Source organism: Globicephala melas, chromosome 5 (assembly GCF_963455315.2).
Source record: "Globicephala melas chromosome 5, mGloMel1.2, whole genome shotgun sequence".
In the NCBI taxonomy this organism is placed as follows: Eukaryota; Metazoa; Chordata; class Mammalia; order Artiodactyla; family Delphinidae; genus Globicephala; species Globicephala melas.
This window is the reverse complement of record NC_083318.1, coordinates 103579705-103606047: the sequence shown is the minus strand read 5'-3', so window position 1 is coordinate 103606047 and position 26343 is coordinate 103579705. Positions and strand designations below refer to the sequence as shown.

Sequence of the window (26343 nt, the reverse complement as noted above, 5' to 3'; positions counted from 1 at the left end):
TTTTCCTTCTACTTCACTGGCTCCTCCCTCTCAGTCTCTTTTGCTGGATCCTCCTTCATTTCTAATCTCTTAATGTTAGACTGCAACAGTGCTCAGACCTCCAGAGTTTTCTAGTCTCCACAGTCTTCATACCTACCTGATCTCATGTAGTCACCTAGTCTTAATTATCTTATATTCCCATAACTCCAGGCTCTCCCCTGAATTCTAATTCTACTCACCTGCCTAAGTGAGTGTTCTACTTGGATGTTAACATGCATCTTTAACCTTACATGTCTAAAACCAAATTCCTGATACTTTTTCCTTACGTGCAACCTTCTCTCAATCACTCACTGGTTGCTTAGGACACAACTTGGAGTCATTCTTGATTCTTCTTACAAATCCCACATCTGAATGACCAGCAAATCCTGCAGGGCACAACCCTGAAGAAATCTGTATTTGAATCTTCTTTACCACTAGCAACCTAATCTGTGCTGTATGCAGCTCAAATGGAGTACTGTAATTGCCTCCTAACTGGTGTTTTACTCCTGCAATCTGTTCTTCACAGAACAGATCAATTCCATTAAAATGTAAATTAGATCATGGCTCTCTATGCTCTCAACCATCCAATGGCTTCCCATTACACTTAGAATAACATCTGAAGTGCTCGCCTTAGCTTTTGAGGTCTGATATGATTTGGGTCCTAGTTACCATCCACTCTGCCCTTCACTCATTCTGCTGCCTTCTGTGTTATGCTGCCCTTCCTGCTATTCCTCTAACATGGACATATCTCTCCTACCTCAGGGCCTCTGCTCTTGCTGTTCCTTTTGTCTGGAACTCTCTTCCCCCTGATATCTGCATGTTTTACTTCCTTGTTGCAAATAGTTTTCTTTTCAAATGTCGCCCCTTGGGAGAGGCCTCCTCTGATCACCCTACCCTATGAAAACTAGAATTTGGACATCACACACCTGTAGTTTCTAACCCTTTAGCCTGATTTATTTTTCTTCCAAGCACCATCACACTCTGATGGTGCATTACTTACTTGTTTTTTCAGTGGTTTACTGGCTATCCCTCAGCACTAGAAAATCTCTTTAGGGACTTCTTGATCTTGTTCATGACTCCATCTCCAGTACCTATAAGTACCCAGTACATGGCAGGTACTCAATAATCATTTGTTGCGCAAATGATTGAACATGATTTTATGGCTCACTCTCACTTAATGGGGTCAAGGAAAATGGTAAGAATTTGAATCTTTACATTTTAACTCACACCTGTCATTTTCATCAAATATATTAGCCTTCTTGTTCAAATTATTTTATACCTACAAACAGGTAGCAAAAAATGACTGATCATCACTTTATCTGGCCCAACACAATATCTGGTAGAAATTCCTATAAAGACTGAAATATTTGAGAGGCAAAAAACAAACAAACTAAACAGACAAAACAAACGAACAGGGACTTCCCTGGTGGTGCAGTGGTTAAGAATTCCCCTGCCAATGCAGGGGACACAGGTTCGAGCTCTGGTCCGGGAAGATCCCACACGCCGCAGAACTAGGCCCATGCACCACAACTACTGAGCCTGTGCTCTAGAGCCTGTGCTCCACAACAAGAGAAGCCACTGCAATGAGAAGCCCACGCACCACAAGGAAGAGTAGCCACCGCTCACTGCAACTAGAGAAAGCCCGCGTGCAGCAATGAAGACCCAATGAAGGAAGGAAGGAAGGGAGGGAAGGAGGGAGCGAGGGAGGAAGGAAGGAAGGAAGGAAGGAAGGAAAGAAAGAAAGAAAGAAAAAGAAAAACGAACAAAAAACTCAGAAAACCTAGATGATTTAGGAATGAATAAATAGGTTCTTTTGAGACAGAAAAAATGGTTACATCATTAAGCAGATAGGCACAGAAGCAGTGGGAATTGCACTATGTAAAAATTGTACTTCAAAAGTTAACACAGAAAAAAAATTTAGAGTTGCTCTTTGGAAAACAGCTTTGAATATCTTTTTTGGTCACTGAAAGACACTTTTGATAGCTCAAAATCCAAAAATTACTCATTCTTCTGGATCTGACTCATAATTTCCTGTTAATCTCCCCCCACCCACTATGATACAAATCAATAGCACTGTCTCGATCTGTTTTTCCATTTCATTCTAGCTAAAGAAATGGAAATTTTATAAAGAAGCAGGCAACATGTCTAAATACAGAACTATTTATAGATCTCACAAATATGTGACCTAAAGAACGAACAGAACCTCCCGATTAAGTACCAGCATGTTAAGGATATTATCAGAAGCCTTTGTACACATACAGAAAACTCTGCACTTGAATAAGGAATCTGGACACTACTTTAATGTGTTTTTCCTTGCGCAGAAAGAAGAGATGGGGTACTCTAAAAGAAGTAGAGTTTAGCACCTTACATTAAATGTAATAAATACACAGACCTGACAATCTACTTCTCCTTGAAATATTTTTTTTCACCTATAACTTTATCTAATACAGATGTTAAGAACACTATGTTGTGTTTTTTACCCTCTTAAAGTGTGAAATAAAAGGTAGCTTATCACTAAATTACGATTTGATGAGCTAAGGCCTCAATGTTAATGTTTCCTAAAATTAAACCGGAAACAGTCAAAACTAAGATTCTTTTATAATGCTGACGCTTTTAGGTACCTTATCAAGAAAATTGAAATAAGATTCACAAAATGGTTCAATTTTGTTTGGAGGAATATGTATTTTAAATAACTAGCAAACTGACTATAAAATCAATCAATCAGATTGGGAGTTTGGGATTGACATGCACTCACTGCTATATTTAAAATGGATAACCAACAAGGACCTACTGTAAAGAAAAAAACAGAAAAAAAATCAATCGATCAACACATAATCCCAACAATTCTTCCAGTTGTTATCTTTACTCCTATTTCTGATTAAGTTAAAAGGGCATCATGTTAACTATTTATAAGTTTTCTCCAAATTACATATATAGAAAAGAGTGACTTCCTCAATTCAACACAGAGCTTACTGCAATTCAACATTTGCTTCATATGGCTGGTCATCCCAAAACAGTTTTGCTTCTTTAACAAAATTATGTAATATCAAGCATAGATCTGTCTTTGTCTCTTACCTCTTTGGTCAAAATTACCAAAATAGTAATCACAAATACTATTACCACAATGGGGTCATAAAAATAGAAAATGCTATTATGCAAAGATCATACCACTTTAGGTAAATGAATACTTATTAGAGCTTTCCTCAAAGAAAGTATCATAGACTTTTTTTTTTAAAGATTTTTTTTTGATGTGGACCATTTTTAAAGTCTTTATTGAATTTGTTACAATGTTGCTTCTATTTTATGTTTATGTTTATGTTATGGAGGTTTTCTGGCCTCCAGGCATGTGGGATCTTAGCTCCCCAACCAGGGATTGAACCTGTACCCCCTGTGTTGGAAGGTGAAGTCTTAACCATTGGACTGCCAGGGAAGTCCCTCAGACTATTTTAAAAGGAACAAGAGGGAAGAGAAAAACACACAAGTTTCATAAAAACTGGAATATTAAGGAATAATTTTAGTGCAATGTAATTACTTGGAGTCTAAACCCTGGATAAATTGTCTGCTTTAATCACATGGCTAGGGTTACCTGGTCTATTAATAGTTTACAGGTATGAAACAGTGTCTACCAGAATTAATCAACTAAGGGGCAAGTTTTTGTTAATTTTCAAATGATTCTTTTGTATATAATGGCACTTGAACTAAATGAACTGATATCAAATTTAAGAGGATTCCTGTCATTTGGGAGTAAATTTGGAAGCAACCTCTTGTTCTCTAATATCACATTATGAATTTCAAATTAATGCGTAACATTAATAACATGCTTCTGTTCACGTAAGGAACCTGTACACACCTGCAAAAGATACACATTAATATATTCACTACTGATTTGACACTTTTCAGTTCAAACAAAGTAAATCAATCCATGCCTATAATACCACCATTCTAACCCTAGCACAAGAATAATACACACCTTATAAGAAACCTGAGTATTTCAGTATGAAAATGAACTCTAAACAGCCCGAAGTGGGCTTTAAAAAATACAAGATGACCTCTTTTAAGCCAGGAAAGATGTAGTGAAAAATTAACTTTTTACATAATAGGTTATTCAGTAGTAACCTATTAATTATTCATTCAACAAATAATACTCACTGAAAGCCTGCTTGTTGAGCCCATTCAACCTCGAAAGAAGTATTATTCTCTTAGAAATCAAAGTTTACTATCTTCTCACAGATGTTTAATGCCGTGCCTTCAGAACTTCCTTACTGTTAGTAAGTTATCTTATATTCATGTTAATTTAAAAATCAAGCACAAACTATAAATAATCAGGGCCAATTCTAAAAGATTCCAATAACTCAAACTACTGTAACATCTTTTACATAATTGAATGAATTTGCAAGAACTTAAAGAGGAGGAAAAGGAAAAGGAAAATGGAGAAAACAGGAAAAAGAATAATTTTTTAAAATTCTCCTTGATTCTAACAAAGAAAAAAAAACACCAGCAACAGGAAATATATTATCATTTTTTCATATTACATACCTTGGTCTCTGTGACTGGCCTTGACTTGGGGTTTCATCTACCCCTGGGAGACCACTGTTGGACTCAAATCTCTTTGACACTTCACTTTTTCTCACTAATTGTGAATGAAACAAAAATAGTACAAGTGAGAAAAATATCAAGTAATCTTATTTAAAACTCAAGCATTCAGCAGACACATAAGATAATTTTTACAAATCATATTCATGTAATCAAATTAGTGACATAATGTCAATAAACTCTTTAAAGGTAAGTCATGTTATTTTGAAAACAATTATTTTCTCTACTATGAAAATGACTACACTGCTATTTGATGAAACTGCTATTAAGTTCCTATAATACTGTTAAAATGAGTAACTGGAAGTTTTTTATAATTAAAAAATTTTACATAGAATTATTCTTTTGACACCTTATATCTCAACACTACTGAAAGAGAAGAACAATCATGGTTTCTTAAGAACATTTTGCTTGTTCAGATCCCTCTCACCTTTTCTGAAGTCTGATTCAGAGGAAACAATAGATGGACTTTCACTGCAGGTACTAAAGATATCACTGTGGTAAGTTTTGTATCTTCGAATTGGTTCTGAAAGGATTAAAACATAAACATTAGAAAGCAAACTCATTAGCTGTTCCACACAAATCAAATAAGGCACTAAATTTATTCTTGTGAGACTAGAACATTTTTATACATTGCTTTAAATTTAATAATGGATAGGTGGTATTCAAAAATGTGACTACAGTTTTGAGGCAGTTTGGCATACAGGTTAAGAGCCTGGACTCTGAAGCTAGATTTGCTAGGGTCCAGTACTTACCAGGTGCATGACTTTAGGAAGGTATTTAACCTTCCTGTGACTCTTCTTCAACTGAAAAGAGGGTATAATAGTGTGTGCATCTCATAGGGTTGTTGTGAGCATTAAATGAATTAATATATGCAGAGCTCTTAGAATACAGTGTATGCTACAGAAACATCATTCTTTGCACTAGGTGCTATGAGGATGGAAAATCCAAAGACACAGTCCCAAGTTCAAATAATTTAAAAAGCAGAAGTACAAAATACTTAAGACGGGACATGTGGGGACGGGGTGGGGGGCGGGGGGAGCTGTGTAGGGATGTACGGTGTGTGCTCTGTATCAGGGGGGCAGAACTCCACTAAAATCTAAATTCTACCTTCTAAATGTTTCTGACTCACCCCTCTTCTTTGTACTCATGATCACTATCATAGATGACTATTCAGCTCAAGCCTGGACTACTTCACGTGTCCTAGATTCCCCTCTCTGCAGTCTTGCTTTCTTGCTTGTCTCGTATTATAATGCACATTACAAAGAGTGAACTTTCCAGAAATGAAAATCTGAGCATAATACTGTATTTCTTAAACTTCTTCAAACTAGAGTTTTCAAGATACAGTTTAGTATCTCCTTAGCTTAGTATTCAAAGCCTTTCCATAAGGTGGTCCCTGACTACATTTATAGCAGTAGCTCTTCATATTCTGAAGTCATAGGTTCTTACTTGCTAGAATCAGATGAAAAGCACAGACCTCTCTTCTCTGCCTGCCCGCCCAAAGCACACTGAAATACACAAACATTGAAAAAGAACTTTAAAAACTCAATCCAGGTGGAACCCTTGTTCCAGGGCATCATCACCATCCACTTCTCCAAATTTTGCACTTGTGTTACTGAATTTACAGATAACCAAAAGCATATAAACTTTTAGATTCTCTCCTGAAAGATACTTTCCCTGCTAGAAATGCCTTTCTTCCCCTTTTCTTTTGAATACTTTTTCTTTTTCCTTTAAGAGAAGCCTTAAAGGAAAAAAATCTTTCATGTCCACAAAAGCTTTCATGACCAACTCAAGGCTGAGTTAGATATTGCTTCTTGTACTTTCATATTGCCTTATGCTTAAAAAATTGTGACTCTTCCACTGCCTAATATTGATATTTCCTTCTCTACTTGTTTGTTTCCTCTACCAAAATTATAAACTCTGACAAAAAGGATTGTGCCTTTTTCAGATATACCTCTAGTGTCTAGCAAGTGTCTGATGCATAGCAAGCACAAAATAAATATTTTCTGAGTAAATATGAATGAATGAATGAAAAGATGAATATATGTGATACACAAAGGTCACTGATGACCTTTAAGAGGACTATTTCCATTGCACAGACAGGTGAGAGACCAAATCAGACTAAATGATAGTAAATTGAGAAAAGGAGTAACACTATTCTTTCAAGAAGTTTGAGGGTTTGAGAAAGAAAAAAGATTTAAAAAAATAAACTAAATGAGACTAGATGAGTTATTAGGGTCTTTTTGGAAGAGTGAAATGTGAGGATGTTTTTAGGCAGTGGATAATAAATCTGTAGATTGGAGGAGATTGCAAATGATAGTGGGGAAAACTGATGGAAAAATGTGAAGGAACCAGGAGGAGGAGATGGGAAAAAACCAACATACATGGGATGGTTAATTTAGCAGGGAGGAAGAACCTTTCCTTCTTAAGAGAAAGAAATAATGAACAAAGGAAAGAGTGAAAAAACAGAGGGAATCCCAAGATACTCATCAGAAATTTGCCATACTCCTGGTAATAAAAGTAAATCACGGGCCACCCTGGTGGCGCAGTGGTTGAGAGTCCGCCTGCCGATGCAGGGGACACGGGTTCGTGCCCCGGTTTGGGAGGATCCCACATGCCACAGAGCGGCTGGGCCCGTGAGCCATGGCCGCTGAGCCTGCGCGTCCAGAGCCTGTGCTCCACAACGGGAGAGGCCACAACAGTGAGAGGCCCGCGTACCGCAAAAAAAAAAAAAAAGTAAATCACTTCCTGAGAAGAGTAAAGAAATTCTGCTGTGAAAAAGTGTTGAGTCAGGAAAAAAAAAAAAACATAAAAAAAACCATGAAAGCTTTTATGTTACAGTGAGAGTTTAGATTAGGCTAGAATGCATGAATTTTATTGGAACCAATCAGAATGGTTTTGTGGCTTTTTCTAGGCACTAGAGAAAGCAGACCATGGGAAATACCTAGAACTGAGGAGTGATATGGGATTCATGGTAGCAGATAATCAAGGTATGTGAGGGTTTCTTTTTTACTAGTTTGCAAACTTGAGGACGGGTACTTCACAAAATGAATTATTCCCTTGTGCTAGGAGGTGTTTAACAGAGATTGTTAAAAGAAAAAGAGATGAATAAATGAATGAAATAGTTAAATGGCACCACAGAAACCAGGCTGGAAACCAGGATGGAAATGATGGGCTGGAAAAATTGGGAGCTCATGCTGAGGCAAAGGATAGGAGTAATACTGGGAAGAGTTGAAGGATAAATGACTGGCCATGGACTTGATGGAGAGGAAGTTGTGTATTGTTCTTATAACAATGTTTACCAGGAGAAGCATGCACAATATAGAAGACTCCTACTTTGTCCAGTTTTGTATACAGTGAACGTAAGTATCAAATAATACTATAATTAATAAAAAGAGTTTTGGAATTGAAAATCCATGTACCAAAACTTTTAAAAAAATGATTCCATTCTACCACAGGGAAGTCTCATGGTAAAATAAGTGATTAAAAAAAAATTCCTCTCTGGGACTTCCCTGGTGCCACAGCCTGCCAATGCAGGGGACACGGGTTTGAGCCCTGGTCCGGGAATATCCCACATGCCACGGAGCAACTAAGCCTGTGCGCCACAACTACTGAGCCTGCTCTCTACAGCCTGTGAGCCACAACTACTGACCTCACACGTCACAACTACTGAGGCCTGCGTGCCACAACTACTGAGCCCATGTGCCTAGAGCCTGTGCTTTGCAACAAGAGAAGCCACCGCAATGAGAAGCCTGTGCACTGCAGTGAAGAGTAGCCCCTGCTCTCTGCAACTAGAGAAAAGCTCAAGTGCAGCAACAAAGACCCGACGTAGCCAAAAAAAAAAAATGTGGGCTTCCCTGGTGGCACAGTAGTTAAGAACCCACCTGCCAATGCAGGGCACACAGGTTCGAGCCCTGGTCTGGGAAGACCCCACATGCCACAGAGCAACTAAGCCCGTGAGCCACAACTACTGAGCCTGCACTCTAGAGCCCGCGAGCCACAACTACTGAAGCCCACATGCATAGAGCCCATGCTCCACAACAAGAGAAGCCACCGCAATGAGAAGACTGTGCACTGAAACAAAGAGTGGCCCCCGCTCGCCATGACTAAAGAAAAGCCTATGCACAGCAACAAAGACCCAACGCAGCCAAAAGTAAAAATAAAACATAAAATAAAAATGCATAAAAAAATTCCTCTGTTTTAAGATGAACGTGATTTGAAAGGATTGTAGAAGATGTCAAACAACAGTTTTATCTAATTTATTTATTAGTTTTATCTAATTTAAATGTAATGAACATAGTTAAATGGTTATGTAAGAAGAACTGCTATCTTCAAGGGGCACCAAAGAACTTTTTGTTTTATTGTACAGAACCTCCACGTTAAAGTTTTGAGGAATCTTCCCAACGTAACTTGACCAAATGACAAACCTGGCATTGTAACCTGCAGGACAGTAAAACCAACAAGGCCAAGGGAAAGACCCAAATGTATGGAGGCAATATGGTTTTACCTCACAATGAAAAGTAGGAAGTTGCAACAAACCTATTCAGTGGACAGAGGAGAGAACTTCAGTCACTTGGATGTTAAGCCTGCAATAACAATTTCACACCCCATATTAATTGAATTTACTGCTTCATAACTATTTCTGCAAAGTGGCTATATGAGAGTAAATAAATTTTAATTTCCATTCTCTGGTGGTGCTTTATAATTATTCTTACATTATTTCATAGCGTCCACGTTCCCTGTCTTTTGCTCACCTATGTTTTGTTTCCTATACTCTGACAACACTAGTAAACTTTTTTCAATCCTTGAGTTCCTCTGTAAGACAAATTAATGTAACTTTGACAAACTCTTCTTAAAAATATAACACCAGGACTTCCCTCGTGGCACAGTGGTTGAGAATCCACCTGCCATGCAGGGGACATGGGTTCGAGCCCTGGTCTGGGAAGATCCCACATGCTGTGGAGCAACTAAGTCTGTGCGTCACAACTATTGAGCCTGCGCTCTAGAGCCTGCAAGCTACAACTACTGAGCCCACGTGCCACAACTACTGAGCCCACGTGCCACAACTACTGAAGCCCGCACGCCTAGAGCCCATGCTCCACAAGAAGAGAAACCACCCGCAATGAGAAGCCCGCGCACCACAATGAAGAGTAGCCCCCGCTCACCGCAACTAGAGAAAGCCTGTGTGCAGCAATGAAGACCCAACACAGCCTAAATAAACAAATAAATAAATTTACACACACAAAAATATATATAACAATAAATCATCTTCCCGTGATGAACTACTGGTCTGTAAATGTTCTCAGTACCACACCCGGGGGGAGGGAGGACATTGCCTTATGATGCTTTACCGCTTCAGAGTAATAGGGCACAAAAACTCTGGAAACACAAACTAGATGACTAGCTTAGCAGGACAATTAAGGGGCAGGAAGAACTTTTCCCTTCTAAGGCTGGGGTAGGGGTGGGGTGTTTATGTTAATTAAAGTGGTAGGAATCTTTTGTGAGCTTCTTGTATTCCGAAATGCATCTTTTAAAAAAAAAAACGCTGTTAACCATGTTCCTTTCACTTAATGGCATGGCAGATATAACCAGCGTCGAGTTCCCAGGCAATATTTACTACACAGTCATGGTTATAAAAAGGTTAGAATCAGATTAAAGTTCTCAGCCAAAATTTACTACTCAGTTCTGCTTACAAGAAAGGTTAGCCCTTATAAGCTTTCCATTTCGGAATTAAATAATAAATGTAACAGTTTCAGGAATTATTATAAAATTACATGTCCTTTACCAAGAGAATCTGCATTGGTGTATAATAGAGGCATATTTTCCATGCTGACAGATAGAAACACTTCTTGGCTTTCTGATGACCTACACAAAAGGCACCCAGTAGACATTAACTAGATAGGTAGTAGCTTTCTTCCTCTGTTCTGGTCTGCAAAAGAAGGGTAATCCCTAATTTTCCACAAGGTGTCCTACCGTTATTGATGAGTTTTTTTGGAGGATCCAGACAACAGATATGTTTTCTATCTATATTTAAATGTATAATATTAGCACTTTAGATTTGGTCCAGATCCCACAAATGTGGTACTAACTGAGTGATTAAAAACACACACACAACTTTTTATTATGAAAACTTCTAAACAGACACAAAAACAGAGAGTACAAGTCCTCATATGTACCCATCTCCCCACATCAACAAAACCTAGTGATTGTTATTTTAATTAGAAAGTGTTATTTTTTTTAAAACAAAGAGATGCTTTTAAGTATTTATAGAATATTACAAAGTTTCCTGAATGCCAAAATTTTTGGATCATGTGCAATGGACCTATTAAGAATGTTCAAATACACATTTTATAAAATACACATGTGGCTACTTTCATTGCAATGTTAAAACTGCAATGGCAAAATTTTAAGCTGTCACCATTACAACTGGAGAACTGAATTTATTTGCCTTTTGTGGGATAAAATTAGACTGAGTATCTAATTAGTTGGTTTGCAAATTTCTTTTCTCAGCTAGTAAATATTTAAATGAAACCTACATTGTGTAAATCAGTGTACTAGAGTTCATTTAGGATCATGAATATTCCTCATTTCGCTAGATGATTTTCTTCTCTTTGACTTCCTATATGTATTTAGTTTTCAGACATGGAAAATAAAGTTGTAGTTAACAATCTTAGCATAGAAATAATAATGAGTGCAAAAGAAAAAATGGGAGAATAAAATTAGCCTGAATACATGTTACCAAAAAAGCAGTACATCAAATTGAGTGTGTGAATATATGTATGTAAAACACACAAAACACATAGGAATACAGTCTCTCCAAAAAACATTTTGTAGAATAGTGGTGAGAGAATGAGAAGAATAGGGACTAGAGAATAATGGCTTAAAGAATTAACATCTGGATAGAAGTCTAGTTATAGAGATTCTGTAATCATACATACTCTGACAATTAAAGATATATTTTAATTTCTAGTATTACTTTACTATAATTAAGAGTGTACTATTTTTTTGGTCAGATTACAAGGTATAAAAATCTGACAGGACTTCCCTGGTGGCGCAGTGGTTAAGAATCTGCCTGCCAATGCAGGGGACACGGGTTTGAGCTCTGATCCGGGAAGATCCCACATGTCATGAAGCAACTAAGCCCGTGCACCCGTGCACCACAACTACTGAGCCTGTGCTCTAGAGCCTGCGAGCCACAACTACTGAGCCCCCGCATCACAACTACTGAGGCTCGCGCACCTAGAGCCCGTGCTCTGCAACAAGAGAAGGCACCTCAATGAGAAGCCCGTGCACTGCAATGAAGAGTAGCCACTGCTCACCACAGCTAGAGAAAGCCCAGGCGCAGCAATGAAGACCCAATGCAGCCAAAAAAAAAAGAAAAAAAACCACAACTGACAAATATTTTATTATTCTTTAACTGTAAGCTGATCCTCTAAACTGCAGCTCTAACATGGTATTGACTCCACATTTATATAGCAACATCAAAAGGCAGCTTTTCAATAGGCTAGTGTTTTGTCATAAATTCTTGACAACTGAGAGTCATAATTTCCACCAACACTTAACACACTTAACACTTTAACCATATGAAGCTGTGGCATGTGGTCATGAACACTATACTTTTAATGGTTAGGGAATTATGAAGACTTGCATGATATTCTGAGCTTATATAGAGCTATTTTAGATGAAAAGTTCACATCTACAACCTTCACATTAAAATGTATCTAAGCTAGTGCAAACTGTAATCTAAAAACACGTTTTACAAGTGACACATATTCAAGCTCAGACACGTAACACGAAGGAACTGAGACTCAGGCAATTGCAACATCAGGAATTAAATAACCACTTTTAGCTTGGCATTTCTTTACTTTTAATACATGACCCAAATTACAGATAAACGTTTCAAAGAGAAATGCACTAAAATGACGGGTTTTATAGTTCAGAACTATAAAAAAATATTTAAAACCCTGCATTTTATAGTTATAGGTCCTAACAAATAAAATATTTCAACCTTCAAATAAAGCAGAGAAACAAAAGTAATAACATTATGTATTCATGTATGAAGTGTCTTCCTCTATGCTTTCTTTTGAGGGGGTTAATTTCTGGAGATTAGAGATGGTACCTTGTTTATGATCACTAGAGTCCACTGTATTCTATATTACACCATGCTGCATGATACATGAATAGAATATATTCTAAAATCCTTTGAGAGCTAGGCGTGATCAACAGAATTTTTAACAAAGAGAAACAGAACACATGCAAGTATGAATATATATAAATGAGGAAAGGTATATGGAGAAATACTCTGTGAAATATAAATTACTTTATAGATGTAAAATTTGTGCAGAGTAGGAATGCAACAAGAGTGAACAGTTCCTCTATGATGGTCTTGTGTAATGCAGTAGCCATAAATCTGGGCCAGCTGTACCACTCTTCTAGCATCCTCCAGGATCCTTTGTTGTTATGACTTCAACTGCCCCTTCTAAAGCTTCCAAACAGTACAGAGTTCTAAAGGAAAGTGATTGCATTTGCTGTTGGTTGGTCAGGCTGTGACTGACAAGCATGTGATTTTCTCTTAGAGTTGGACAAAACAGAGGAGAAGGAGGTGGGATTTCTCCTCACGATATAGCATAATTCATCAGAGAATATTGTTGTATTCCATATCTGAAATAGCACCACTGAATATACTAAACATTTAATATTAATAGCCATGTTGCAATATTCAGTTTAGATTAACAAACACTTACTGACTATCTATTATATGCCAGGCATAGTCGTAGATACTAAGGATGTAGCCATGAATTAGACCAGGGCAAATTTCTGGTGTCTACGAGAGGAGAAAAAAGCTCTTCAAAACAAATAATTTCAATGAAAAATATAGGCCAGCATCTGGAAGTGGGAAGATGAGAGAAAGCTTCCTGAGCTACGCAATGCCTGAAAGCTTAGACAGTCTTTTAAGGCAGAAAGCTGCATGAATAAAAGCATGAAAATATAAAATAGCCTGTATGGAGGGAGGGAAGTTGGTGAGGGAGGGCAAGAGGAGTGGGAGGGGAGGAGAGAGAGAGAGCGCGCGAATACCCGTGGTGTTGGAATGACTTGTGAGATGGGAAATGCTAAAGGGTGAGACTGGAGAGACACAATAATGGAAAGCCTTAAATACCATAATCTAAGAAGCCTGAATTTTATCCTGCTCAGCTGATAAAAAGTTATTAAATGGCTGAAGGCAGAGAAGAAATGTATTCAAATTTGCATGGCAGGTAAAACAGAGGACAAACTATAGCTGAGAGATCAATTTAGAAAGCTAGTTCTATAGTCCATGGGCAACAAAGGAATTGAGAGACTGGAATGAAATGAAGAAATATTTTGGAGGCTAAAACTGTTGGGTCTTAAACCTTGTGATGATACTCATTACTAGTAAGATCCATTTAAAATCTTTCTTAAAACATATCGATCCATGCTTTTCAGAAGGTTTCTATATCAAAGCCAAACTGGGTCTATGTTAACTATGTATGAGTTAGATTTAAATTAGGTCCCTAATTTCTGATAAAGTACCCTCTGATTTCTGTGGACTCCAAAACCAGTATTATATTACTATGATTATAGACACTGGAAAGCTCATTTTGGTTTCACTTGTAACTTTCCTTAGCATTTAAAAATGCAACTTCATTTTTTTTCACTTGGATAAATCAAAGAAGAGAAGTAAATGTCTATGCTCAGTTGTTTTTAAGCTAAAGAATGACTTACTGAATACTTCTTCTCAAATGCTTTTCAAACCAATCTTTGGTTATTTTTTTACTGGACTAACTGTGTGAGAATGGTTTGAAGCTGCACTCAATGGCTAGGTAATTTTAAATAAAATATTGTTCCTTAGTTGCACTAGCTACAATGCAAGTGCTCAACAGTCACATGTGGCTTGTAACTACAGAGCTGGACTTTGTAGATATAGGACATTTCCTCCATTGAAGTTCCATTGGACAATGCTGGTCTAAAACATAAATCTCTTTAAATTTCAGCCCTGGAAACATAGTAGGCACTTGATTCTTTCTGGTTAAGATGTTGAATCCATCTATAATAGTGTGCTCTTCAGAGCTACAAAATATTTTATATCTTAGTAGTATAATAATAAAGTCATTAATACTTAAGTACATGTGATACTTGACCAATATCACATAAAATCCCTTCTTATTCATATTTACTTCTGTGGAAACTGATTATTTAAATTATTTAAGTTCATGGAGTAATCTAAATAATGACTCAATCTTTTTTTTTCTTTTTTGTGGGGGGGGGTTGCTATTCTAAGGGAAATAAGGAAAAAATAAAAACTGAGTAGTTCATCTTTACCAATTTTGGCTCTTAGAAAAAAAAGATAAGTTTTGAAAATATTTCTCTCTCTCCTTAAAATGTCACTAGTAGCATCCCCTATGATGAACTGTAACATTTATGATTCCATCCTCCTACTCTTCAGAAATGTAACTATAAAAGTATATGCGGGCTTCCCTGGTGGTGCAGTGGTTGAGAATCTGCCTGCCAATGCAGGGGACACAGGTTCGAGCCCTGGTCTGGGAAGATCCCACATACCGCGGAGCAACTAAGCCCATGCGCCACAACTACTGAGCCTGCGTGTCTGAGGCCTGTGGTCCGCAACAAGAGAGGCCCTCGCTCAGTGAGTGGCCCCCGCTTGCCGCAACTAGAGAAAGCCCTCGCACAGAAACGAAGACCCAACACAGCCAAAAAAAAAAAAAAAAGTATATGCACTTTCAAGTTCAATGGAATGAATGTGAATGGAAATGAAACATTAAGGTGCCTTAATAATGAGAACAAGCTCACATATTTGAGTGTTTACATACTCTAGCTGCACAACAGAGTTTAAGCTGTATTCACACAACAGTCACAGAACAGCAAAAACTAGGCTAGACCAGAGGCCACAGCACTGAAAGAAAGGAAACGATACTTAATTTAGACATAAAGTAGATTGACTGTTGGAAGCAAAATTCTATTCATAGTCCCCACCCAGGGTGTGGAGTGCTGTTCATACTATACTCACAGTACTGGTTCCAACTCAATCTCTCATAATCAGGAATGTGCTGCCAACCCACAGAGCAATGGATAGGGAGTGTGTGGTGATTACACCACAAATGACACGACAACAGATACTCTCATTAGAAAACAGACAATTTCTCAGATCTTGAGATGGAGTAGAGACAGGTGGAAAAGAAAATACTGGGAACAGGGAAGAAGGGAAAAGCGTATAACAGTACAGTCCTATGCTGAGGTGAAAAGAGTGAAATGAAAAGAATAAAGCAAAAAAAGGGAATGACATCAAATTTTAAAACTAGTTTCCATGAGAGAAAGCTGTTATGTTTCTTCCTGCCCCTCCCTCACTGCTTTATGAATGTAGAAAACTATTAATAATCATCATAATAATCTTATAATGTTTAAACTTCAACTACAATTTCTTTCTTGGGATCTTTTTTGTTCCTAACTTTATTTTGTTCCCAAAGAAATTAGAGCACTCAATACCAATCACTGCTTTTTGATAGTTTACTCTCTTATGCCATCAGGTACAGGATAACCATCTTACAGATCCTACCGCAGTAGAGCCCCATCAAAACACTATCCAAAACAAAGCAAAACAAAATCCCACTATCTGCCACAATAGAGGATATGACACAATGGAGCTCCACCTTAACCCATATCCAGTGTGGTTTATTGAAGGAAAAACCAAATGAGCCTCTATATCTTGTTTTACTGTATTAAAAATTATATAATTTTACTAGGAAGAGACCTAAGGGGTTTGTTTAGGTGGTTAGTTGAATGTCCAACTTCCCAGGCAGTAAAATATTTTCCCAACAATATATCTGAAATGTTTCTGGTTTCTGCTTGAAATCAGAATGGCAGAATAGAAAAGATCTTATTCTGGGGCTTCAGAGACCCGGATTCTAAATTCAGCTCTGTTATGATTTATGAATTATGTCTTTCCTTTGGCAAACTAGTCTACTCTGGGTCTCTGAAAATGAGATGTTTGATTTAAATGATATCCAAATTCCTTCCAACACCAAACTCTGTGATTTTAAAGTCTGATTTCCCCTGTGCTAGTTGGCTGGTTGATGCTGTCAGCTGAGGAGATGCTACGGAGCTGATTTAGGTACAGGCTCCTTTCAAGAGGATGGGGCCTGGGCTAAGGTAAGGGCTATACATTTGAGGTTGAAGGAGACAACTGTCTTTCCCATTAGTTCAATGAATCTCTTCATGTGCCCCAAAGAACAAACTGCAATTTAGCAATTTCTTTTCTTCTGACTGTTGTATTATCCCAGTGAACACTGCAACACATCCTTTTTTAAAAATTAAGAGGTAACATGTAGTGGGAAATTCTTAGACGGAATGCTGAAATCTCTCATGGAAATCTACAATCTCCCATAACAATGGAAACTTTATCATTAACCAGTTATGTGATCTTGGGTACATTATTAAATCTTCAGAAGCCCAAGCACATGTGCTTTAAGACCTCTTCTAATTCTAAAATTACTGATACCCAGTAGCAACTTCCAATTGTAAAGATCACAAAAACTGTATAAAGTATTTTTTTTTTTTTTGCGGTATGTGGGCCACTGTTGTGGCCTCTCCCTCTGTGGAGCACAGGCTCCGGACGCGCAGGCTCAGCGGCCACGGCTCATGGGCCCAGCTGCTCCGCGGCATGTGGGATCCTTCTGGACCAGGGCACGAACCCGTGTCCCCTGCATCGGCAGGCGGACTCTCAACCACTGCTCCACCAGGGAAGCCCCCAGAGTATTAATATTTTTAAATGCTTTAGTCCACAGAAAAGGGATCTATGAAGCCTACTATTCATAAGAATTAAATGAGATAAATGGGTTTATATTATTTTCCATTTTTTTTCTTCTTTGTATACTAGCTGAAATCTTCATATTGGCAATCTGTACTTTGCTCGGCTAACATAAATTATCCTACCTTTAGAAAAAGAAAGCACAGCATAAAACCAGTAAATTATTCAACTAAATAACTAATAAAATTATTGCTTTTGAATTCCAAACCTCAAACATTCCTTTCAAACAATGCTTTTAGTCTAAAGCAAATATAATTTATTACTACTTGCAAGTTACTATATAATAATGGAGTTTATTTAAGGTGCTATATTTCCATAATAAACCAACATTTTCAAGGTGTTCTGTTTTCCTTAACTTGGTTATAAAATATACTCTGGGGGGAAAATGGGTAGGTTCTTTGTGGGAGCAAATGCTTTTGAAAACTCTTCAATACCAAAGAAAGATTTCAGGATAGAAATTGTCCTATATCAAATAATTGAAAGCATATTTATTTTTAAAAAGAAATCTTTTCCTTTTCTTTTATCTCTTATAATAAACCTAAAATTTCTAAATCTGGAAATTTTTTTTTGTAACAAGTTAGCATTTTGAAAAAATAAGAGTTTACAGAGATTATATATCATCTTTGCAGATATATATATGCATATCTGAAAACAAGTTGGTCTATTTGAGTTTCCATAGTACACTTACACACACATGCATGCACATGTTTCCCAAGAAGATAAAAGACTTCTATGCAAACTAGGACATAATTTGACTTAATACTCACTCTATAGGAAATCCCCATAAATCACCTATTCAAACAAAACATGTTAAACAGACTATTTATTGTAGCATAATTTAACAAATTAAAAATATTTTCACTAAAGTTTTGATGTTTTACTATTTGACTCTCAACCAAGGTTCAAGGGTAAAAAACACTTTCCTCACTTCACTAATCCAAACTACTATTAATTTACCAAATAGTAAGTCAGATAATCTTTTGAAACGTACACCTGAAAACATTATAAATTAATATTTTAATATTTACATGTTAAGAAAATATACCAGTCAACCTTTTAAATGTTAGAAACAGTCATCTAAACTGGTGTGTATCTTCACTATTTATATTCTGAGACAAACATGGTTTTATCTATTTGAATCATTGAGGAATTTTTTTTTCCCACAATGGGCAGAATTTCTTTACATAAATGTCTCCATGAGGGAATGCTCATAAGAATGTCAGGATAAATTATATTCATATGTTAGCAGTTGTGCAACACTAAATAGTCATGAAATAAAACTTCTGAAAGGAGAGACTTTATTTTAAGCTACAAAGTGACTGCTTTTTGCTGTCACAACTCTAAAAGTTTACTTATCAGAGTTAAACAGTGAAATCATGCATAAAACAAATTTCTAAGTTTTTATTTTCATTGAAAAATAAAAGTCTTTTTAAGTCTTTGAAAGTTTTTAGATCTAGGTTATATTTGACCATCTCATAATGCTCGCTAATGTTTTTAACAATGCAATTATATACAAACCCATAATATTAGTTAAGTGTTCAATAATTTCCTCCATAATTTCAATTTCCCCACTTATTTGCAACTCCTGAATTGAAAAAAAAAGTGCAAAACTTCATTTATGAGAAGTAAAGCACAATGTGGGGTCTATTTTCAGTCCTAGAACTATGCTTAAAACTTAAGTAACAGACCAAACCTTTAGCAGAGTACTGTCAAGGTAACCTATGAATCAAAAATATTCACTAGGACATGATCTTAAAAATGAATATGACCCTTGATTATGTTACTACTCTCACTGAACTAGAAGCACCTTAAAGCTCCCTTTAATCACCTATGTTCCAGGGGTCTAGAAGCGGCAGTTACAAAACTTTAATCTTCAAAAATGTAGAGGATTAGGGACTTCCCTGGTAGTCCAGTGGTAAAGAATCCGCCTTCTAATGCAGGGGACACAGGTTCAACCCCTGGTCAGGGAACTAGGATCCCACATGCCACAGGGCAACTAAGCCCTCGTGCCACAACTACTGAGCTTGTGCGCCTTTACTAGAGAACCCACGTGTGCAGAGCCCACATACTCTGGAACCTGCGTGCCACAACTACAGAGCCCACGTGCCCCGGAGCCTGCACACCACAACTAGAGAGAAGCCCACGCACTGCAAGGAAAAGCCCGCACACCTCAACGAAGATTCCGTGTGCCACAACTAAGACCCGATGCAGCCAAAAATAAATAAAATAAATAAATAAATCTTTTAAAAAATGGAGAGGATTAGATTGAAAATTCTTATTTTGCCCTCTCTTCTACTTATCTATACTAAAAACAGCCTTTATCCATGTCTAGAACATAATTTTGTTCTGTTCAATATATTGTACTTTGTGTGTGAATAGGTACTTTTGAAACAGAGTTTTCCCTTGTAAATAATAACTGATAATTTATGAAGTTATTTTATGCCCCCATACTAGGATTGTAATAATTTGACTTATTAATCACTTTACATTCACTACCCAATTAATTTATTTGTGTTAAGCCCATTTTACACATAGGGTAACTTAAGACGGAGTGATTAAGCCCAGCTGCTGAACTAAGGATCACATAGCTACTGAGTTGGGTAAATAATTCAAGCCTAGGCTGTCTGACTCTAAATCTATAAACCTAAACACTATGATTTTAAAAATGTAGATTTAAAACTTCATTCCAGACCAAAGAAATTATAATCTCCAGGAGTCGTGTCCCAAAATGTGTTTTTTGAAGCTGGTGGTTTGGGAACCACTGTACTGTCACCAGTCTACGCTGCCTCCCTGGGATTGCTGATTTTGATTAACTGCATCTAATTTCCACGAACCAGTCCTTTACAGAAGCCTCCCACAAGATAGTGCATGATAGCCGGTGCTGTGGAGGATTAAAAAGAAGTAGAAAACATGGCTCCTGCCTACCTAAAACATTGAGAGACTTATACAGTGGCTGGACTGGGTGTGTTTAGTAGGGATGACTTTGTGGTAGCACTGTACTTTGATTAGGGTTTTTTGTGGAAGGAAGAACAGAAATTGATAGAGAAGAAAGACGCTAATTTGGCTACAAAGGTTTGGCAGTGGAAATAAGACTTATGGAATGGTTTACTAACCCTTCTTTATTTCAAAACACAATTTTAAATACTTCAATTCAATTCTCTCTCAAACACACACGAAATTACTAACCTTCTTCATTCATGGCTTCTCTCAGAACCTGAAGTTTCTTTTGTCTTTCTCGGATTCGGTCCAAAGCACTTGATATTGCTGAGGAGGTGGGCAATTCTCGTGTGTGAAACACTGGATCCATTTTCTGAGGGCCAAAGATATCCAAAGCCATGCTTCCATCTGAGTATCTTGCCTCCTTTTTCCTAGGAGTAGTTGAAGTCCGTACTGTTACCGCCTCAGGCAGACAGTGTTGGTGTCTGTCAGTCTCCCCAGAAGAGATGTCTCTGTCACCTGTGCAAAGCAAGTCCATGGATGAAGCCCAAATCTTCTTCTTGGGAAGTGCATCAATGCCAGGGATAGCTTTTTTTTCTGGGCCACTAGTTTTGAACTGGTAAGGGGAGCAAGAATTTTCAGAATCTTCATGTCCAGAGTTATTATCTGATGAAATGTCCTTGAAATAAACTTCTTCATATTGTGTGTCTCTGATGGACAGAAATCCCATAGATTTACTAAGCCCTTTGTTAAGAAAGGTCTGATGAGAGAACGGAGACTTGTATGTGTCTAGTACATCAGAAGTAGAGCTTCTTCCTGGAATGATAAGAATCTATCATGTATGCACAGAATTTTTAGAAAATAACTGGAATGTAACCTTACTACTGACAATGAAAGTGGTGGCAATTTCCTAATTCTCCGAATGGAGGAAGAGAGATGAAATGGGATGGTGGTGATGATAAGGGAAGTGGAAAGAGATGTTATGTTTGTATAACTTTTCACAGTTCAATGTTTCTAACCTAATGATATCAATAATATATTGAAATTACTTCTTAAAGTAGCATTATTTTATATTCAAAGGTGAATGATTTGATTTTAAAAAATAGATAAGAGTTTCTGATACTAACCAGTTTGGTAGAATATTAATTATTCATGAAACGATTTGGGGTAATAATAGAATATGTAGTATACTCCTTTAACTTCTAAAGATATAATTCAAATAGGTATTATTTCAATATAAAGCCCTGCCATTTTCTGGTCATTTAAATAAACATGTTCAAAGAAGAAACAAAGAATTCTTGCTATATTCTGGACGGAAAAAAGATTGTACTGTTTGGAATTCTTAAGTATCAAAGTTTTATTATGATTAGATATGTTTTCAGAAAATTTGATTATGTTTGAAATCCACACAATTTGACTGTGTTTAAATTATGTAAGAAACAATTTTTCCACGGCAGACCATCATGTACTGAAATAGTTTTTCCTCTCGAACACAATGTATCAATATTTGTCAACTAGAAGAAATTACCCATTCTTATTTATGCTTTAGTCTTTGATGTAGTTAAAACCAGTATGCCATTCTAATTTTTTTTAAGGCAGCAGTCTAAATGCATTGAGGCGCAGCAAAAATGTCCAACCAGAAATTTTTTGAATTCATAGATTCAACAACAACAAAAATCACACATATATATGGCTCCACTATTAAAAAGAGAAATGTAGAAAAATAGTTACTAACCCAATAGCCCATAAACACTGAAGATTTCCTGCATGACCTTCTGTGATCCCTCTTTGATAACCTATTTGCTATGGTTACAATGTAAAATGATGACTAAAACCTTCCTGATAATAATAAATTGTTTACTGATTCATTTGAAGAAGTCAATTGCTTCTTCAGGGTAACAACTATAAGCTCTAATTCCCTGACCACGAATTTTACCTTAATAATCATAGAAAAGTAAATTAATTTCAGAATGGCAACACATAATTGCTTGAAAATTAGATTCAAATGTTTTCTTGGAACTCATTTTCCCCCTGAACATGGATCCACTCAAGTGCAAATAAGGATAACATCTCCTATTTGGGGGCACATCATCTATAGCAGCGGTCCCCAACCTTTTTGGCACCAGGGACTGGTTTCACGGAAGACAATTTTCCCACATACTGGGGGAGGGGGATGATGGTTCAGGGGGTAATGTGAGCGCTGGGGAGCAAAGGGGAGCGGCACATGAAGCTTTGCTTGCTCGCCCACCACTCACCTCCTGCTGTGCAGCCCAGTTCCTAACAGGCCATGGACCAGTACCTGTCCGTGGCCCCAGGGGTGGGGACCCCTGATCTACAGAATACTGGGAAATATACCACACCACATCTAGACACATAGATTGCCACAGACTTTAGATTCTAATATAAAATAATTTTAAACTGATAAATATGTCTATCTTACAGTATTTCAGTGAATTACATTCTTAAACCACATATTGACTCATTAATTTAAAATTGTATTAAATATACAGAACAAAGATACTCTTAAAATTGATAGAATACAATAGATAAAAAATAAGAATTGAAAGGATTTACAGATCATAGAATCACAGATGAACTCAACAATTTGCCTTCTTTTACTATCTTGACTACCAACAAGTAGTCAAAACTTGGAGAAAATCAAACAAGTGGGTATTTTGGCAGCACCATAAATTCACGGTCAACCATTTCGGACACTCAACATCATGTGCTAAGAGTAAGTTCACTCACTTTCCACAACTGATTCATTTTCCCTCATTCTTCAGATTTCCCACCTTAACTCTCATCTCTCTTTGCCTGATGAGCTGGTCTCATATTCCACCAAGAAAATAGTTGTCAGAAGACAACTCATTTTTCCATGATTAATTCTACATATCTACCCATGTCTGCAATCTTTTCCCTACTGTCTCAAAGGATGAAATTTCTTACCAAAGGCCAATTCTCGATATGTGTTCAATTCCTCCCTCCTCTTAGTTTATCAAAGATTTTATTTCTTTGGTTAATTAACTTCTACCCTCTCTGCTTCCATCTTCATTATCCCCCATTTCTACTGAGTCATTCCCATTAGTACACAAAACGTGCTCTAATATCTCTATAACAAAACCAAACTAAACAAAACCTCTCCCCTATTACCACATTTCCCCTCCAGCTACTGCTGTCTCCAATTTCTCACTTCCCATTCATTATTCTACCCACTTTAGTCAACTTCCCATTCCTCTACACCTTGGCAACTCTCATCATATATCACTGATGATACCCATATTACCAAATCCAATGGACACTTCTGCATCCATTTCTTACCTACCTCTCAGCAACAACTAATAGTGATGACAATCCCTTAACGAATCATTTTCCTCTCTGTACAAGCTTGGTTTCTTCCTACTTCTCAGACTGCTCATTCTAAGTCTGCTTTTCCTCCTCTACTGGATATCCAAATGTTGGCTTTCCTCAGATGTCAGTTTTAGAACCTTATCTTTTCACTCTTTCCTTATACAATTTCACCTATTAACAAGGCTTTAAATATTATCTACATACTGACAACTCCCCAATTTATTTTCTTGGCACTGATCTCTTCTGGGAGCTCCAGTCTGAAACAACTGGACCTTCTACTAGTATATCTCAGAAGCACCACAAACTGAACATGCTTAAAACTAATCTTTTGCTTCCCATACCCAGAGATGTCCATTTACCCTGGTCTTTCCAACCTGAATGAGTGGCACCATTATCCAACTGATGGCTCAAAACAGAAATACGGGCACCCTCCTGAAACCCTTCATCTTCTTAATTCCCCATATCAAACCCATCAGAAAGTGTTGGCTATCTAAATTCTCAAAGATATGTTACTCCGTTATTTCCAATTCCACTGGCATCACCCTATTCCCAATTAACATTATCACTTGATTATATAACTGCAATGGCCTCCATGCTTCTTTTTTCATCCGACTACCCTCCACCCAGCAGCCAGAACTAACTTTTAAAAACACATTCCATGACGTCACCATCCTGCTTAAAGTCTCAAAGGCATACTATTGCACTCCAAATAAAATCTAGACTCCTTTTGGGCATGCCACTTGAATCCTTTTTAGTCTCATCTCCACTTTCCTTATTCCATCCAGGCCACAGGTTTTTCTCTGTTAAGGTCTCTTAAATGTTAGGACCTTTCTTATGGTTAGTTGTTTCTTATTCTATAGTTTTATTTTAAATATGACTTCTTCAGTGAAGCTGACTACTATTGAAATAGATCACTTTCCAAATGTATCATGAGTCTATTACATTCGTAACGGTATATTATTCTCTTTTAAGTCATTAGTATTTACCAGCTATCTATTACTGGGCCATGGTATCCTAAAAGAGCCATGTCTTCTCACTTGTCATATGAAGCTTAAAACTAATTGCTAATAAGGTGGCTCTTGGACAACTATGGCTTTATAAATGCTAGGTTTTTATTGTCTTTATAAAAATTAATAGATATAAAATATTTCAGTTCATAGTTATTAAAAACTTCAGAAAGTTATTTTAAATTCTTCAGGGTAGAACAAAATTATAATGAAAATAATTCATTTAAAGGTTTATATTAACTTCCTACTCTGTTTCTACAAAATATGGCTCATTTTGCTTTATATGTTTGGAAATCACGTTGTGATAGCTAACTTAACATCTCATGACTATTACTTATAAAGTAATGATTTTGAACCACAATTCTCTTCTAGTAGCCAACAGCACAAAGAAAGGCATGGTGACATAGGAAGAGAAGTGAGAAAGTAAGATGGCGGGGGAGGGAAGGGAGAGGGCAGTGATACTCTTCAGGAAAACAGCAAAAAAACTGTGGAAGTGTGAAACAAGGTTCAAAGTGGTACGTATATACTTGTTACAAATGCTCTAAAGTAAAATTGTAAGAGCTATGAGCTACAAAAGCATTAAAGGGAGAAACTGAGTGTGGATGACCTTTCGAAGGAAAAGAAAGGAAGTGGTAGGAAAGAGATGTTTTGAGGTAGGTGGTTTCTCCAGTGGATATTCTAGCCTAGGACTGCTTTTCTTTGATTTTGGGGAAAAAAAGGAGACATATCTTTAGGTAGAGACACAGAGAGGTGGATTTCAGCTGGTTATAAACATACTATTCTTAAATCACATATTCCTAACTGGCTGGAGTCTCAATGCGTTTTGTCATGTCAATGATGCTCACTATCTTCAACTACACAACAAGATATGTAATTGCCTGATTAACACTTCACAGGTGGATAAAATACACATGTCATCATACACAGCAATATAGTATCATAGTTGCTTTGTGTTGCTAAAGCACTAGGGAAAAAATTTCACTAATCTGGGAACTCAAAATTAGAGTTCAAATATAGCATCTGGACATATAAATGAGGAAAAACATGGAATTCTAGGCCCTCTTATTAGATGCTTCAGTCTAGTAAACAAGTGAAAACCATCTACTGTTAATACCAGTGTCACCTCAAATAACTATATTTGAGACTAGACAAAATGCAATTTCTTCAGATGCTTTCCAGATCTTTCCAAACATGTGCCCAGGCTATTATAATTACTTTATTAAACAAGCAAAAAGCAGCACTGAAATCATTAATTAAGTTCACCTAATAGCTATGCTCACTACTCATTTTGATCACAGGAAATTAAACTAATGGTATTTCTGAAAGCAATGCCATTGTAGCTACTTTTTAAAAGATTTCAGGTGGAGCTTTCTGTGGTATTTTCCTATCCTGGCAGAGTTAGAAGCTCCTTCATCTAAACTCACAGAGCATGCTGGACCTCTATGAAGACATTCTCTCACTGTATTAAAATTAACCATTTTATTATATATCTGCCATCACTCCTACTCATTTCCTCACCCCCACCCCCAACTGGAACAATAACATAAGGGATCATGTCTTACTTGTTTTTGTATTTACTGTTCCTGATAAAAGAAATTCCAAAAA

At 37.0% G+C, this 26343-nt stretch overlaps 1 protein-coding gene across 12 annotated transcripts in view; it reads right to left on the bottom strand.

Annotated features, from left to right (window-relative positions):
• The window catches only part of PTPN13 (protein tyrosine phosphatase non-receptor type 13), a 234925-nt gene that overhangs the window by 99650 nt on the left and 108932 nt on the right, over window positions 1-26343 (bottom strand). For 11 of the 12 annotated variants that reach the window (XM_060299633.1, XM_070045602.1, XM_070045603.1 and 8 more), the window contains exons 7-9: window positions 20633-21199; window positions 5039-5134; window positions 4555-4648 (exon numbers count right to left, since the gene is read on the bottom strand). In XM_060299633.1, coding sequence (XP_060155616.1) covers window positions 4555-4648; window positions 5039-5134; window positions 20633-21199 — 757 coding nt within the window. The remainder of the gene's footprint in view (window positions 1-4554; window positions 4649-5038; window positions 5135-20632; window positions 21200-26343) is intronic. The other variant, XM_060299628.2, reaches the window with a different exon arrangement.